General features: G+C 41.6%; 1 protein-coding gene across 9 annotated transcripts in view; it reads right to left on the bottom strand.

Annotated features, from left to right (window-relative positions):
• Positions 1–16,372, bottom strand: part of FYN (FYN proto-oncogene, Src family tyrosine kinase) — a 131,816-nt gene that overhangs the window by 30,812 nt on the left and 84,632 nt on the right. For all 9 annotated transcript variants that reach the window (XM_021392965.1, XM_021392964.1, XM_021392962.1 and 6 more), the window contains 4 exons: positions 9,657–9,914; positions 8,981–9,077; positions 5,474–5,572; positions 4,094–4,197 (listed from right to left, as the gene is read on the bottom strand). In XM_021392965.1, coding sequence (XP_021248640.1) covers positions 4,094–4,197; positions 5,474–5,572; positions 8,981–9,077; positions 9,657–9,903 — 547 coding nt within the window. In that variant the 5' untranslated portion in view covers positions 9,904–9,914. The remainder of the gene's footprint in view (positions 1–4,093; positions 4,198–5,473; positions 5,573–8,980; positions 9,078–9,656; positions 9,915–16,372) is intronic.

Genomic DNA, 16,372 nt, shown 5'->3' with positions numbered 1-16,372 from the left:
CAGTCTTAGGGAGGTTGTACTACGCTAACACTACGCACCAGAAGATCTTCAAGAATTGCATGTTTCACTTTCCAAATCCATGCTGGAGCTTTAGAGCTTACCAGTGGGATTCAGATGCCCAAAGATGGGGGTTAAGCGCCATGTGAAATGCCCCAGAACATCATGCTTGGTAGCAGTTTTACCACATTTGCCCATTCCACGCAGACACCCTGCAGGCATTTCAAATGGCTCTAGGTACTCATAGCCAGGTAAAGGAACCACAATTTAGGGGCTGGATTCGCTTTTAGATGCTCCCAGCATAGGTTCCGGTGCTATTCAGGCAGCTGAATCCCAGCCCAGTTTCCATGACTGCTATGGCTCTGTAGATACAAAGGCAAGTTTGAACAGTAGGTGCCTGTAGTTGTGGGCAACTGAACTGAACCCCAGCTCCCACTTACTGTAAGGGGAGATGGGCCAGCAGCATGGGTATCTGCACCTTCCAGTGTCTTGATGTGAAGCACAGTCCTATTCTGGGTAACAGTGACAGCCACATGTTGGTTCTCAACAGTTCCAAAGGCGAAGCCACATTTTACAGCGTAATACAGTTTTCTGAGCAAAACCAATGCCATTTCAAATGTAGTGAAGAAGCAATGTCTTTACTCAGCGCTCAGATTGATATTGTGTTTACCCAAAGGTAATACAGGGATTAGAACAAAAATATAGATGTAGATGGCAGCTGCAGAGGTCTTAAGAAGGTCTTTCTCAGCTCTGGGCTGCTCCCACTGGTAACCATTTCAGCTAAGGGCAGGGAAGGAAAATCACCAGCAGACAACTGTGGATAGCCTGAAAGGGGCAGTGATTTCCTATAGGTCACTGCCTATAGGCACTGATTGTTGCTTGTCCAAATCGCAGTACTTCTCAATACATATGACAGATTCATATCCTCTAGAATAATATCTAGCTAAATAAAAAAGTTTTAAAAAGATCCCATAATTACATGGTTGAGATTCCTGATATAAAATATCTTTCTTGGGATGTCTTGCCAGGAGGAAGTTTTACGGGATTCTAAAATTATTCTCACCATGTTAAACTGCAACAAGTCACACTGGTAAATGGCTCACCAGTGAGTGCAGCTGCAGCGGAGAACAAAACTCCACTCTGACTCCAAGGATGTCTCAAATTCTCTGCTGTTTATCCTCTAAACATGAGGAAAAGAGCCAGCACTTACAGAAATGATTCTGTTCTATGTGAATGGGAGACACCCTGAGAGAAGTGACAGGGATCTTATTTCTAAGTGTAGAAAAATACCGTCTGTTTAGGTTGTTTTTCTGAGGAGATTCTCCCACTGAGTAAGTACATTACTCCAAGCTAGGAGTTCAAAGCTTTTGGAGGATTTGCAAGCTAATTTTGTGCATGCTTTGTACCAACACTGCTACTTACACACTGTCAGCCTACTGTCAAAATTTTCCAGGCAGCGTTCTCCAGCTCTGCATTTGTGAGTTTTCATCCACAAACACAGCAGCAGCTGTATTTTCTTAGTCACACTCTCTGTCTATCTGGTCACTATTTGAGATTCTTTAGGAAAAAGTAAACAATCTTCGGCTCCAGGTCTGCAACCAGATCTGCATGGGTGGCCCTCTGTGGACCTCCGCTGACCTCAGATCAAATTGCATGACTGGTGATTTAGTTCAAATTTGGACAAAAACAAGAACCAAGGTGGATTTTATTATTCGCTTATTTAGGCTATTGGTTATTTAGACTATTATTATCCGCTGATAGATTAAAGTATAAAAGATGCATAATAAAAATATGGCTAGAAATACATTATAATATATCACACTAATGATGGTTTTAAAAAATGAACCTAAAGCCAGACAGCATTGGAGGGTGGAGATTGAAACCAGGTGAAGGATTATACAGACGAGAGCTGATGAAATATCTGGGTAGTGAGGCACTGAGAGAGACAGAAAGCCAACTCTGATTTATTTTGGAAGTAAGGAAAGAAGGCGACCATGATCAAGGGAGGTTAAATTTATGCTGAAGTCAACCACGATAATACTTCTAACATGATTCCAATTAATTTTATTTTGTTATTATTTAAAGCAGAAGGGACAATTCTGGGTCACCAAACAATTCCTGCCTGAAGCCCACAATGACTAGCTGGGGCATAGCACTTTGAGAAGACTTACTGGAGAATGCACCACACAGTCCTCCCAGCTGACTTTTTTCTCTCCTGTGAACAAGCTCCCTTTTTTCTCTTTTAAGAACATATGCACCACAAAGATGAGAAGGGAAACAGGCATGACAAAAAACATGCATGTTCTGTTCCTTCCAATGGCTGAAGATGTAGAAAGCCTTAAGTCTTAATGCAGAGAAATTCAGGTATAAGCTGAAATTCTGCTATAAGCCCAGCCATGATGGATGGATTACTCCATTTCCTCAGTGCTTTCATGTCTCATAAAAAGGTCTATGAAAAATCCTCGACTTAGCTACGTAAGCAGTTCTGCAAAACATATCCTCTTATCACTGTGTAAAAAAGGTCAAAACAGACTAAACTGATAACACAGTTTAGAGAAACAATGTTGTGTCTGTTTTGAGGATCCATGCATGCCTGTTTTAGAGAAGTCTTTAACACAGCACCAAGTGGAATGAAGCCCTGCTCCTCACACATGCACCAACAACTGCTGTTGAAAACAGACAGGTGGAGGCTATTTGCAGAAAAAGAGCAAGTTAGATCATGTCTTGATCCTGGTGCATCATTGCTAAATATGGAATGATTAAGCTCTGGGGTGGCAGGATGGGAAATCAGTCATCTGAAACAACAGCCTGTCGATGCCAGTTTTGTATCGTTAACAGTCCTCAGCATTAGGTACAGCGAAGGAGGAGTCCAGTGACTGCAGGAGGCAAAATGCTAAAACTGACACCTTTAGGTGACAGAATGCAACACATGAAGCTAGGTCAGACAGAGAGGAGGGGGAAGTGGTGCTTCCTTAAGTCCTTTTCCAGCCGTGACTCCAATCACTTTGCATGCTAACACCAGCTGAGGAAGTGTGCTCTGATCAAAGCACTGACAACTCAGTGCTTTAATTACATGAGCCATCGTTAGACTTCAGAACTTAATTCGAGTGACTTATGCTTTCCACAGCTGCTGGTTAATTGAGAAATGGCCAAGTTTTTTTGTTCAGTTAGTTGCATGTTTTCTCCTCAATGGCTGTATGAGCTAGAGAGATCTCTCCGTACATTTGAAGCCTTGAAGATGTTGACAGGCCTCACAAACAAAACATAAAAACAATGATAGCACTCACCAAGAAAACAGGAACTCCTCCAATATTTTTAGAGGGGAGGAGGAGAAGGCATCTTTCCACTTGAGTTCACCAGAATGTATACAGTTCAATACTTTCTGAACCTACTATTAGAAATATTTTCAGGTTTTCTCGCTGTTAATCTATGAATTTAAAACTGCTACATCTTTTTCTTTCTTTCTTTTTCTTTTCCCCCCAAGGGTTCAGCATTTTAGAGGGGGAAAGGCAAAACAACAAAAAAACCCTGATCTTCCCAAAATAATAACCAGCACCTTCCTCCCTCACACACTGTACCTTAGACTTTGCAGCCAAGAAGATCCAGATGTTCTGCTTGTTTTGAAGGAAGCAGTAATTTTCCCCAGACTACACTGCAGAATCCCATCATCTATTCCCAGTCTCTCTATTCCCTGGCTCTGTCTGGACCTGAATCTGGACCCCAGGAGCCCTTCTTCCTGCAGCCCCACAGCAACTGTTCTGAGGGACCTGTGTCCATCCAACTTCACTGCAGAGATGTTCAGAGAGAAAGCACAACATTCAGAGTGTGGCAGCAGAGCACCCGCCTGAGCATGACTTGAACTGCAGATGCCATGGGTTTAACTTGGCATGAGTTGCTCTTGGATTGTTCTCTGCTTCAAGCACTTGCTCCATAACTTGGGAGTTTTCCAGACACCTAATTCCCTAGCATGCATACTTGCAACATGACACTTTTCTCTACCTTTATAGCACTGAACACAGTATTTTACAAACAGCCTGATTGTTTTTTTCCTCACATGCCTTCACATTCATAGTCAGAAAAGCTTTGGCCAGCCTACCTTTGGTAGTTTCACTTTCCCGGATGAGGAAGGTACCTCTTGGGTTTCCAAATGACAACAGCTGCCTCTCAGCATCTTTTCGGCCAAGTTTGCCAAAGTACCACCTTAGGAAAACATCGGAAATAGTAAGAGAAATGCTATATAGGATTACTAGAAAGTGTCACAGAGCTCAGACATGGTAGATTATTTGTGGAAACCATAGTTACTCAAGAGCATTCAACCACTATTGTCATATTACATCTCTTTTATTGTGGTGGGGCAGTAAAGAGACAGATCTGTGGAGTAGATGCTGCATATGTTGTACAGTAGCATGTGCGTTAAGCCTATAATGAGTACATGCTGAGAATGCTTGTTTGGCGTCTTATGACAAAGGCCAGATTTGGATAAACAGTAAGACTGGATGTTGGGAAGGAATAGGCAAGGAAGTGATCAGAAAAATGCACTACTGCTGAAGAGCAGCATTTTTATAGATATTTCTATAAACTACTTGACTTACAAAGTGACAGTTCAGCATTCAATATTTTTTTGTGCAGTGCAGCTATAAAACCTCAGCAGAAGGACCAGATGTAACCAATTTTCTGCGGTTCTATAAGATTTTCACAGTTTCAATACCTTTTTCCTTCCTGCAGCAATTAATCGGTAGTTTTTCTGGGTTGTTTTTTTTTTTTTTTTTTTTTTGGTTGCTTGGTTTGGGTTTCACAAACAACCAAGACAAAGCTATTCCAGATGACGCTTGGTATCCTTATAACTCAGTTATCAGAAAATTGTCAGTGAACTACAGAAGAAGTAACCGAAGGTACAGACTGCAGTAGCTCAACAGTAGAGCCTGTGGCCTTCTGCAAAACTGATTCAGATGATGTATAGATGCCCACAAGCCATGCTTTGTGCCACTGCCATATGCAGACACATGAGATACTCCAACTTTGACACTGGAAATAATATGGATACACACATCACTCTATTTTTTGCATAGATATGTTTCATTATGCTGCCTACTGTATGCTTAGTAGGCTTTCAACCTCTTGGAAGGTATTTGTTAATACAACCTTTAAGAGACAGTCTGCACACTAATTGACTCCAAACATTTTTTGCAAATTGTTTCATGAAAAGTGAGGGCATATTTTGCTTGAACTTAGTCAACACTTGAATAAAGGAAACAGACCAGCATTCCTTAAGGTTTTCTTCCTTTGTTTTGACATTGAAAAAACACTGAGCTTGTGCTTCTTTTGTTACTAATTACCTAATTATTTATCAGTGCAGTCAAGAACTGAAATAAAAATAATGTAAGCCATTTGAAAAATCACTGCAATCCATCAAAACAAACTCAAATCCCCTTCTAAAACAGCACTAATGCGTCTTTATGGTGAAAAGAAAACATACTCCTCTGCTTGGATGGAATCGACTGGAGCCACATAATTACTGGGAATGTAACCAGTTTCGCCTGTTGTCAGGGATCGAGCCTCCCACCAGTCTCCTTCCCTGCAGAAAGAAAGGTGAGGAAAAGTGAGAGAGAGACACAGCTGTATGGACAGTGATCTGGCTGCTAACAGAACCGGCAGGTGGTAGAACTCTTAGCAGCTCCTCTCGGTATCAGGGTGTACTTTGGAGAGAGCTGCTTGCATCTCAACCACAATAATCTACATGTAATCTACATATTTCTTTGCACCTATTATTATTTCAGCAGTGATTAATAACGTAGCCTTCGGAATGGAGCATAATGACAGGTTTGGTTATGGTTGAATTTGGACTAGAATACTGAAAACTATCTCCATAGCAATTATTCTAATACAGATCCTTGAGACAGCTTATAGGAAAACTGCCAAATAGAACTCTGTCACATCCACTGCTGATTCTAACATGACATTCAAACTTCCACAAGCATAATCTATCTGAAACCCCAAGACATCGAAGAACCATCTATCAGCATGGAGTTTTAAACTGTCCTTAAAGATAACATTTTTAATAACAAGGTTCCTTCTCTTGGTCACCTGGAGAAGATATCTTAATTAGCAAAGGACTTAGCTGCATTTTTGAATAGCTAAAACCCCACATCCTTCTACAACATTTCAGTATTAAGGAGTCCTTGCAGGACCATCTTATGGCACTACTCCATGGGGCTCAGCATCAGTTTTTGTCATACACCTGTGTGTACAGTCAGATACAGAACTGTCCTTCAGACATTGCACACTGTTGTAGAACTCACAGCTTTAACAGATGTTTATTGCGTAGCATTTTACAGGATGCAATGATTTGGGATTTAGCAATTTGTATTTAGTTCTCAGCACCAGATTCACAAATGTGTAACTCCTCCTGCTAGAAACAAACATTCTCTTTTCTATTCCTGGACTGCTTAGAAACTCATTCTCAATTCCCCTCTCTGTCACTAATTGAAACATGATCAGAACTTATCAAACGTGGCCAGAAAATTCAGCCTCTTCAGTAAGCAAGCAGTTTCAGAAATCACACTGACTGGGCTATTATAAGTAGGCTGGAAAGGCTGTGTGAAGGTGAGCTCTTACTTTAAATTTTCAACTCCGCTTTCTCTAACAGCTTGAAAGAATACGGAAAACAACTAGAAAGCAGTTGTGATGAATCAAAAAATAATGTTTCCAATTCTACAGCTCAAAAAGTGAACAACAACTAGCTTTTCTAGATGCTGGCAGCTGTCACTATTTTAATACACATTATGTGCATTAGCAGGTCAGGCAAATAGCCCTGTTTATGTTCCTAACTTTTCCAGCTGAAGTGCTAGCACTACTCCCATATGTTGCTGTAGTTGATTTCTGAGTGATTATGCCATGTGATGGTTGATAAACAGTCCAGCTCCTTCACAGCAGTTAGAAACAGCTGGCAGAATTGTACCATTATCACTAGCTCCCATTTCTCCTCCTTACTGCACAGACAGTCCACTAGATGGAGGTATCTCATCGTGTCTAGGGAGGGAAAAAGAAGCGCCCTACATCAGAACATAAAGAACCCCCCTCTCTGCTTTCGCAGGGAAGCCTAAATCTCTCAAAGCACTGCCAGAAAGGAGGAAGAATACTGACTTTTTTTCACAGCTCCTAATTTTAGACACCCACCTGACAAACCCGGGTTAGGAGGAGGCTACTCAATGGAGCTAGTCAAGGCAGGGCATGCAGGAGTGGCAGTGAAGATGGTGATGGTGGGGTGCTTCTGGGCTCTGAAGTCAGCCTCTGCCCTGAACCACTCCAGAAATGGACCACTCCTGATGCCAGATTGCAGGGGCACCCTCTGTACACCTCAGTTCAGGTCTTGCTGACCTGAACTTTTTACCCAAAGCGCAAATCAAATTTCATTTGTTCAGAGTTACGAAAAACCCGATCCTCTCAAAAATTCCTGAAAAACTGGTTTAGTGCACTTATGTGCTTCCTGGTTGCCAGCAGCAGCGGCAGACTCTAAAAAATGGGCTACTTTCATGTTGTTTCTGATATAAACGAAGAGATGAAGCATTCTCACAGAAGAGCTGTCCTCTGGAGATTCCCAGCCTTGCTGTCAGTACTCTAGGGCTGTGGTTAGGTCCAGTGGTTATAAGCAGGGTAGGCTGAGCTGGGAGCTGATGTGGATGCTTCTTTTTTCTCTTAAATAACCTTCCTCCAGGCAGTAGCTACTTGCATCAAAATGCCTGCACTGCAACTACCTGCAATCTCTCTGTCCCACTGACTCCAAGTGTCATCGCATCACAAGTCTTTGAGCACTGCCTAGTTTCATCAACTGATACGTGTAAAGAATTTATAATGCACGCAGTTTCTACTTATTTCAAATTATGGCACAGTTCACGTAACATTGGGAAAGCAGTAGGCAACATGAAAAAAAAAGGGATAATAGGTTAAAAGAGGGTTTTTTTCCAAGTGGTAATTTAAAAGTAGAGAGGTTTTTAAAGTGCTGCTCTCTCTACAAGTTGTAACTGAAGTTTCTGTCCTTTCATCTACATCAAAGCTCTTCAGCTCCGTGGCTTCATGAAATATTCCACAGAATTACCTGATTTAAAATTATTATTTTTTTTAACTTTAATTCACATTGAGCCAACTCCAACCTTGGAGTTGTCCTACTAAAATTATCAGGAACTGAACCAGGGATGAGTTTGCCTCACTGTCACACAATATAAGAAATAAAGATGAGAAAAATATCAAAAAGCCTCTAAAAGCTACATATTTGGTTGTTAACCCATTTCTACGTGCACACGGTAGCAATACTGAACGTAATACTTAGCCTTCAAATTTAAGCTCTGAGCCAAAAATTACAAGATGTTCTGATATGGGCCAATAGCACAGTAATTTTCACATGTTATTTTTAAATTGCTTTGGGATTCTTTTTTCCTCTGGACAGTTAATAAAATTAATTTTAAGTTGATGATTTCCAGGATGAAAGTGTGGCTTTTGTGTGAAATGCAACTGTACAGAGATGTGTTTTCACTTCACTTACTAGCAAGCTCAGATTGTATCACCTGCTTTAAAAGAAGAACTATGACGTTTAAACCTACATTGACATGCAAGTCTGTGCAATTTCTCTTTTGTGAATTGGGTTTTAGCTTGTTCCTGTGCAGAGGTACTTGCATCAGCTTGCAGAAGGTGCTAATACAAGTCTTGTAGAATTTCTGTTATTTCTGGTAAAGCTCAGCACTGGTACTCTCAGTTCTGAACGTGTAACAAATGCTTTTTTTTGAAGTAAAGTTGCATGTGGTTGAGTTTTTGTTTTTCTAAAATAAAGCACTTAAAAAGCAAAGACAAGTAAATAAGCAGAGTAAAATCCCTACATATCTCGAATATTCAACATTATATTTTACAATTAATGTAAGAAGACAAACATAATTGTCAACATTGTAAGTTTCAAAATATTAAAAAGCGTATTTCCAAGCCTAAAACTTACGAGCTGTTAAGAATTTGAAATTTTTCTCCTTTGTGAAAACTTAAGTCGTCTTCTGTTCTTGCTTCATAGTCATAAAGCGCCACAAAAAGAGTTACACCTAAAGAGGAAGATAGGTGAGTTACATTCCATCACCAAAAAAACAGAAGGGAAAGGAAGCCTCAGGAGGCCAGGTGGCTAAGCCAAATGTAAGTCATTCCAATTGTTGAGGAGCAAAATAAACTAAAGCCTCCTGCTATCACCTCCTTGTGTTTTTATGCAGCCAGTGGGCACACTACCTCCTTCAGTTGGTAGAGTTAGCAGTCCTCTTGGTTTGGTGGCCACTCACAGTGTAAGCATTCCAAATAGGCAAGGGGGTTTTGAAGAGAGTGTAGACATACCTACACCAAGAATTTCCTATTAACCACTTGAGGTGGTGCAGACCACACTTTCCATTCTCTGATAGAGGGATGAAGTAGTCAGCTGGACATGTATGCACAATTTCTCATCCCCTAGGTGAACTACCATCTGCAAGCTTGCAAGGATAGTGATGAAGACTCAGCAGCTCCACTTCAACTTTAATCTTTGCACTGATTAATGAGGTAACCTTTCCCCAAAGCATGCCAAGACAGCTGTGACCCTGGCATGATAATGTGATTGATACTTAACAAGTGCACCAAAACAAGATTTTGAAACTCACCCGTTCCTCCCCTTGTACGCAGTGTCCCTGTATGAGAGGAGGAGTTGACTCCACCAAATACCGTCAATCCTTGGCCTCCTGTGGCATGGAAGTTGTTGTAGTTTGGAATTGAAGTCACACCGAAGCTCGGATAGTGCTGTGGCGTGGGATCTGTGCCATAGCGGTAGCCTGAGCTTTGCGTTAAACTCCCATCCCTCTCGTCAGTCAGTTTTGTTGCTTCTTTGTCCTTACATTGCACACAGCCCATTATCTAAAATCCTATGGGAGGAAGGAAAAGAGAGGTATTAGCACACTTATGAGCACAGGTCTCCTTCAAACCTACTTATGATGAGGATCAAATTAAGTTCACTGCTCAAAAGCTAATTTTTGAAAACAAACAAACCCAACAACATGCTTGAAAATAAACAGCAGCATACTGGGAAAGCTCACACCACATTCTTCCTCACCAGGGCGAGAGAAGGAGGCCCTACCTGTTCCTACTGCAGCCTCAGATCTCTGACCAGCCCTTCCAGAAAGCTGCCTGCATGGAGGCAGTAGGAGAAAGAAACCTCTCTTGCTTGCCCTTTGCGCGGGGGGGAACAACCAGAAGACAAAGCCACAGCCAAAAAGTACAGCTAGAGTTGTTCAGGTCTGCCTTCAAAGCAAGGTGCTTAACTCATGTTCACTTCTGACATTGCCAACCATGCAAGAGCTCCCTTCATGCAAAGGCAGTGCAGCCTTTTTTCATTGCAGGAGCTCTATGTGCCAGATAGAAAAGTAGATACAATGAGCCGATAGTTATCGCAGCACAGGAAAGTAGGAGTGAACTCATCAGATAGCACAATTAAAACAAAAGTAATGCTTTTTTATGCAATACTGAACTGAAGGGTAAGACATCTTGATGCCGGATGCTGGGGTAGCCAAAAATATAAATGAGCTAAGAAAGCTGAGAAAGTTGTGGAGGAATTAACATGGTATATGAAGACTGACTCAAAGCCCAGGTCTTCAACATGGGTAAAATGAGAATGTACACTTCGGAAAAATTCACTCTACGTTGTTAATTCTCATAATCTCATATTCAGCATCCTCATGGGGCACTACCAGGGCCTGAGGTAATAATCTCTTGTAGTGTTAACCGCAGACAAGTTCAGAGCCTACTTCTGTGTAGGTGGAGGGAAACAGAGGATGAGCCACCACATTTAGACGCAGCCCTCAGAGGTCAGCTCTGTTACCTGGTGTTATTTTTCCTCTGTGAGCTCTAATGTTGAATTCATATACTGGTGCTACTGAACTCCTTGCTATTGATGCTAGCTGAATCTTGGCACAAAACCAAGGTTTCTGAAGTCAGGGATGATGGATCTAGGCCCATCTGCATGGACCCTTAATGTGAACGGGATCGGTGAATCCTACATGTAGCTTGGCACAAACTGTGCTCTATACACTAGCACTGCAACGAAAGAGCAGTGACAACAAAAAAAATGTTGTTTAAAAAAATTGAATTCTGAGGCATACTTTCTCCAGAATATATAAGTAGGCAGGCAGAAAATGCACAGTACAGAAAAAAAAAAAGTATAGCAAAGCACATTTTTCTCCCCTTATTTCTTTTCACATTTCAGCCAATATCCGTCACTTAGTGTAAATAAAAAGCATATCCTTTTTCAAATATCCTTATTTTTCTGTAGCTGCCAGGCTGGCTATTTTGTATGCCTTACCCCAACATCAACACAGGAAATTAGTTTTGACAAACTCCTGGGATTCAGAAAAAGCATATTCCTCTGCTGCTAACGCTTGAAAAATTATGCAGTAGCTCCCTGTTGTCTGTGACAGTTCACAGACACCTAGATACTTGCTTCTTAAGTCTACTCTGCCTAATTAAAAACCCCTTCTGTTGAAGGGTATTTTCCACAGTTTGAAGATACTGTCAGTTATTCTGCAAGCCTCTTCAGAAATACAATCTTTATTTTAATACATTTCCTGAGGTATATTGCTCGCAGTTAGCACACATCTACTACCTTTCAGTCCTAGATTAATTTGAAGGCATCCTTTTCACCTTTCTCCATTTCTATGACACATATCAATCACTCAGCAGTGTGCCCTCACCAAATCTTTAGAGATGGGGTTGGAGATGTGGAGTTCTGTGCTACGGCTTGAGGCTGTCCATCCCTGGGACTGGCAGTGACCCCAGGGGATCTCACAGAGACCACAATGGGTGAGAAGGTGTCCAAGCAATCTTTCACAGTATCACAGAATGGTTTGGGTTGGATAGGACCTCAAAGATCCTCTAGTTCCAGGCCCCCTGCTGTGGGCAGAGCTGCCTCCCACCAGATCAAAGCCCCATCCAACCTGGCCTCGAACACCTCCAGGGATGGGTCATTCACAGCTTCTCTGGGCAGCCTGTGCCAGTGCCTCACCATCCTCTGAGTGAAGAATTTTTTCCTTATATCTAATCTAATTCTATCCTCTTACCCCATGTCCTATCACTACGTGTGCCCTTGTAAAAAGTCCCTCTCCAGCTTTCCTGTAGGCCAAAATGAGGTCTCCTTGGAGCCTTCTCCAGGCTGAACAAGCCCAGCTCCCTCAGCATTTCCTCATAAGCGAAGTTGCTCCAGCCCTCTGAGTATCTTCATAGCCCTCCTCCGGACTCACTCCAACAGCTTCACACCTTTCATGTGCTGTGGTCTCCCAGACCAGTACTGATGGTGGTCTCTCATGAGCCGAGCAGAAGGGGACAGTCACCCCGCTGACCTGCTGGCCATACTTCTTTTGGTGCAGCCCAAGACACAGTTGGCCTTCTGTGTTGCAAGTGCACATTGTCAGCTCATGTTGAGCTTCTTATCAACCAGCACTCCCAAATCCTTCTTCTCAGAGCTGCCCTCAATCCATTTTCTGTCCAGACTGTATTTGTGCTTGGAATTGCCCCAGCCCAGGTGCAGGACATTGCATTTGGCCTTGTTCAACTTCATGAGGTTTGCACAGACCCACAGGTCCAACCCTCAAGCATGCTCAGGTCCCTCTGGATTGCATCCCTTCCCTCCCTCTAGTCTATCAACTTTGCCATTCAGCTTGGTGTTGTCCACACTTTGTGCAAGCAGTGAAAAACTGCATGCACTGATCTCTATGCTGTTTTTGCCCACCTACAGGCAAAGCTTTCCTGGGTTCTTCTGGGGCCTCAGAGACACAAGGGAGCACAGCAGACTCACAAGGAAAGCAGTGGACCTGCAGGATGAGAGCTTGTTGCAGTGCAGTCAGTACAAGGGTAGCCCAGCGCAGTGTTGGAGGGACGAGTCAGGGACTTGCTTCTTGGACCTGAGCGCAAGAAGCAAGACACAGGTAGCTGAGCAAATGCTACTGCACAAGTTGAGGCTTTGAGGGAAATCCCCTATCAAGAGACTCAGATGGAGAAGAGCGAGCTATTGAAGCACTCTGATTAAAAGGTGCAAGTTCTGGCACATATGTTCATTCACTTCAAATCAGTGGAGTGTTAACGTAGGCTTTACTATTTAATGCAGAATCTCAGTGGCCTTTTTGTTGGATTGAAACCGTACCTCCCTGTGAAACTCTATCACCTCCTCCCTCTCCCCCTCCAGCTCTCTCTCTCCTCTTACTTGTTCCCATGTGTTTTCACTGGAAAAAAGTAGCAGAGAAAGCAAAAGAATGAAAGAAGTAAAAAAGATGAGAAACACAAAGTTTCGGAGACTACTGGGGAGGGTGGGGGCAAGAAGAGGTTTTCTTGTAGCTGCTGCTTTTGCAGACATGAAAATATATGTATGAGAGAATTATTTTCAGCTAGCACTCATTTGCAAACTTTCAGCTGAGCAGGTAAGATTTCCTACAGATATCTGGGAAGATTTCATATACCAAGCTACAAGAGCTGTCACAACCCTACTCACTTCATTTACTCATTCTAGTCAGTTGATGAGAAAAAGTTAAAATAAAATCTTTCAACGTATTAATTCTGAAAAAAGTGAATAAACCAGGAGATAGTACACATATGTAGAAGTAGTCTGAGAAAAAAAATAATGGTTTGGGGATTTCTTTTTATAAGGAATAATATGAACAGAAAAACAAGGAATTATCACTGCCTTGGTTTTTTTTTTTTGTTGTTTGTTTGGTTTTTTTTGTTTGTTTTTTTTTTGCGCCCTTTCTCTGCAATGGCAGCATACAGGGAGGGAGAATTTGAAGCAAAGTTGGTGACTGACAGAAAGGCTTTTTTCTTTCAGTTGCCCCTTTTCACTTTGTCAGTGTCCAGACAATCCAAGCATAAAGACTGCTTGATAGTTGTCTCTTGTAAAATGTAAGAAATGGTATTAATGTGCATGCAACTTTTTGAGCCAACTCCTTTAAAGTTGTCTGTTCTTGACTGAAAGACTCCAGCCAGCTACGTTATATCATGGGGAGTTTGCTAAATATGAGAGAATACATGAGTGTGTGTACATGCTTCAAGAGATTTCAGCAAACTCAGGGTTTTCATGGACAATAAATGTAACCTCCATTCAGCATCAGTCTGTATATGAATGAATGGACTCCAAAAACTAATCTCCTTCAGTATCACAGAGAAGGCATTCCATATCCTAAAGTCTCCTCACCCTGCATGTCAGCACTTGGAGCACTGGAAGGCTGGAGTTACTCAGCCAGCACTGAGATCACCAAACAAAATCTGGAGCTGTTTTACACTGAATTCTCAGGAGACGAGCACATAATGTTGTTCATCCAACATGCTGTGCAACTTACGGTAAAGGAACAAGATTTTATTTCATTTCCATTAGGAAAGGCAACATTTCTCAGATGTATGAGTTATAGAGTCATGCAGCGCTATCATAATTTGCCACCAATTTTGTTAAAAGGTATGTAACCAGCCTAATTAAAATTAACTTTTCTTATGCAAACATACTGCGTTTGTTTTCAAGATGCATTTTTATAGGCAATATAAAACATGTGTTTTCATGAAAATATAAAGCATTTTCATGGTTTTTGAGACTTCCTTAGAGACAAATGAAAATAACTGTTATGATATTTGTCTCTCTTCTTGTCTCTCTTATATTTCTTGGACTTCAACATTTACATTGAAGTGATCCAACACTGGCCTAACCGGAAGAGTAGTTTCCTCCCACATGGTGGAAACATTATTTGACAAAGACATAAAGGTAATTTTATTGTTATTAAGTTTTTATATACTCATAGCTCCTTAATTATGTTCAGACCAGTTCTCTGTTTGGTAATAAAGCCTAGGAAAAGTCCAGAAGTACGAGGAAACACTCACTTCTCATACTTCTACTTTAAAAGCAAAATGTGCGATATGTGAAAAATAAGAAGTACTGATAAGACGTGGCCTACTCTAGCTTCTGCAGCTGTAAACCATCACAAAGAGATGGATGGGGGGATAACTAGTGTAAATTCACTGCCTCACAGCATCAGAAGCTTTCGGGTAAGATTTTGTAACTTGCGGCTGAAACACTGAATGACAGTACCTTTTTCGGGACCTGATTTTTTCTCAAAAAAATAAAGTTCAGGAGAAACTGCATCCTTAAAATGCTTGAGGGAGGGACAGAGGGAGATACAGGGGAACATCTACCCATTCTACACACTCCTATGTGCCATGGGATGAAGAGACAGGGTGAGTGCGGAGCCAGCAGGGCTGCACTCCTCTTTCTCTCCACAGCTTTCTGCAGAAGGAAATCTGTATTTTCAGGAGAACTTCTTTCAGGGAGAGATATGAAAGGGAAAGACTGGTTGAATGGTAACTGTCAACTGGTCTTTTTCTGACCAAATCTTACAAATCTTGACAGAAAAGCACCAGCAGGAAAGCTGAATTTAAAAAGTCATGTTGAAAAGGAATCAGAAGAATAAAACCTTTGGCTTTTATTCAGTCTCTGTGGTACTTGCTAATCAAACCAAGCCTTGCATCCAGTATGGCACTGAACAAAATATTCCCTGAGGGATATCTTCTTGGTGTTTCATGTTTTGCTGAAAGCACCACAGCATATCAGGCTGTGACATCAAATAAGCCAAGTTTCATGAGTTGCAGTAGGATTTAATATTCAAAATGCCACATTCTGGGAAGATGCAAGAAGAACAGAAGAGGCTTTCCAAGAATAAGAACTACAAGAACTTTTGAAAGAGAGTTCTGCTTTCTGTGGAATGCCTCCTGCAGGCCAGAGAGAGGGAATAATCAACACAGAAATTTACCCTGAAGTTGGAATTGTTTTACTTTTCACGTCACCATCAGTAGATCCCTGGAGAGAAACTGAGGGAGTAAGTATTTTGAAACACAAGCCTTAGACACATTAAAAAATCCAGTTTTCAGAAAAGTCTTGCTCACTCACTTCGACTATTACAACAAGTCATTAGGAAGGCAGCCCAAGATGGGCAGCAAACAGGCACTTAAAACTTTCGATTTTCAAGCTGCTTGCTCATTGGCCTCTCTTTGAATTAGGTGTATGCTGATAGTAGTATTTTGGATGCCCAGAATCTGTTTTTGGAGCAACATGTGGAATAGCGCTAAAAATCTGGTCAGAGCATACTGGACCCTGGCAGATCTGTTAGAGGACTGCCTCCATCCCAGCTTGACCAGTGATTCAGCAGCTTACAGGAGTCAAAAAGATACAAAAAAATGTTGTAAAATGATTTCAACTGTTGTGCATTCATTATTTCTCAGGCTGGTATCTTGCTGGTTACTATATATATACACACAATACTTATACTTAGCAGAACCACTGTCACTAACGGCCGAATCCAGA

Source organism: Numida meleagris, chromosome 3 (assembly GCF_002078875.1).
Source record: "Numida meleagris isolate 19003 breed g44 Domestic line chromosome 3, NumMel1.0, whole genome shotgun sequence".
Lineage (NCBI taxonomy): Eukaryota > Metazoa > Chordata > Aves > Galliformes > Numididae > Numida > Numida meleagris.
Note: the sequence above shows the minus strand (reverse complement) of the source record. Positions and strands in the feature narration are given on the sequence as shown.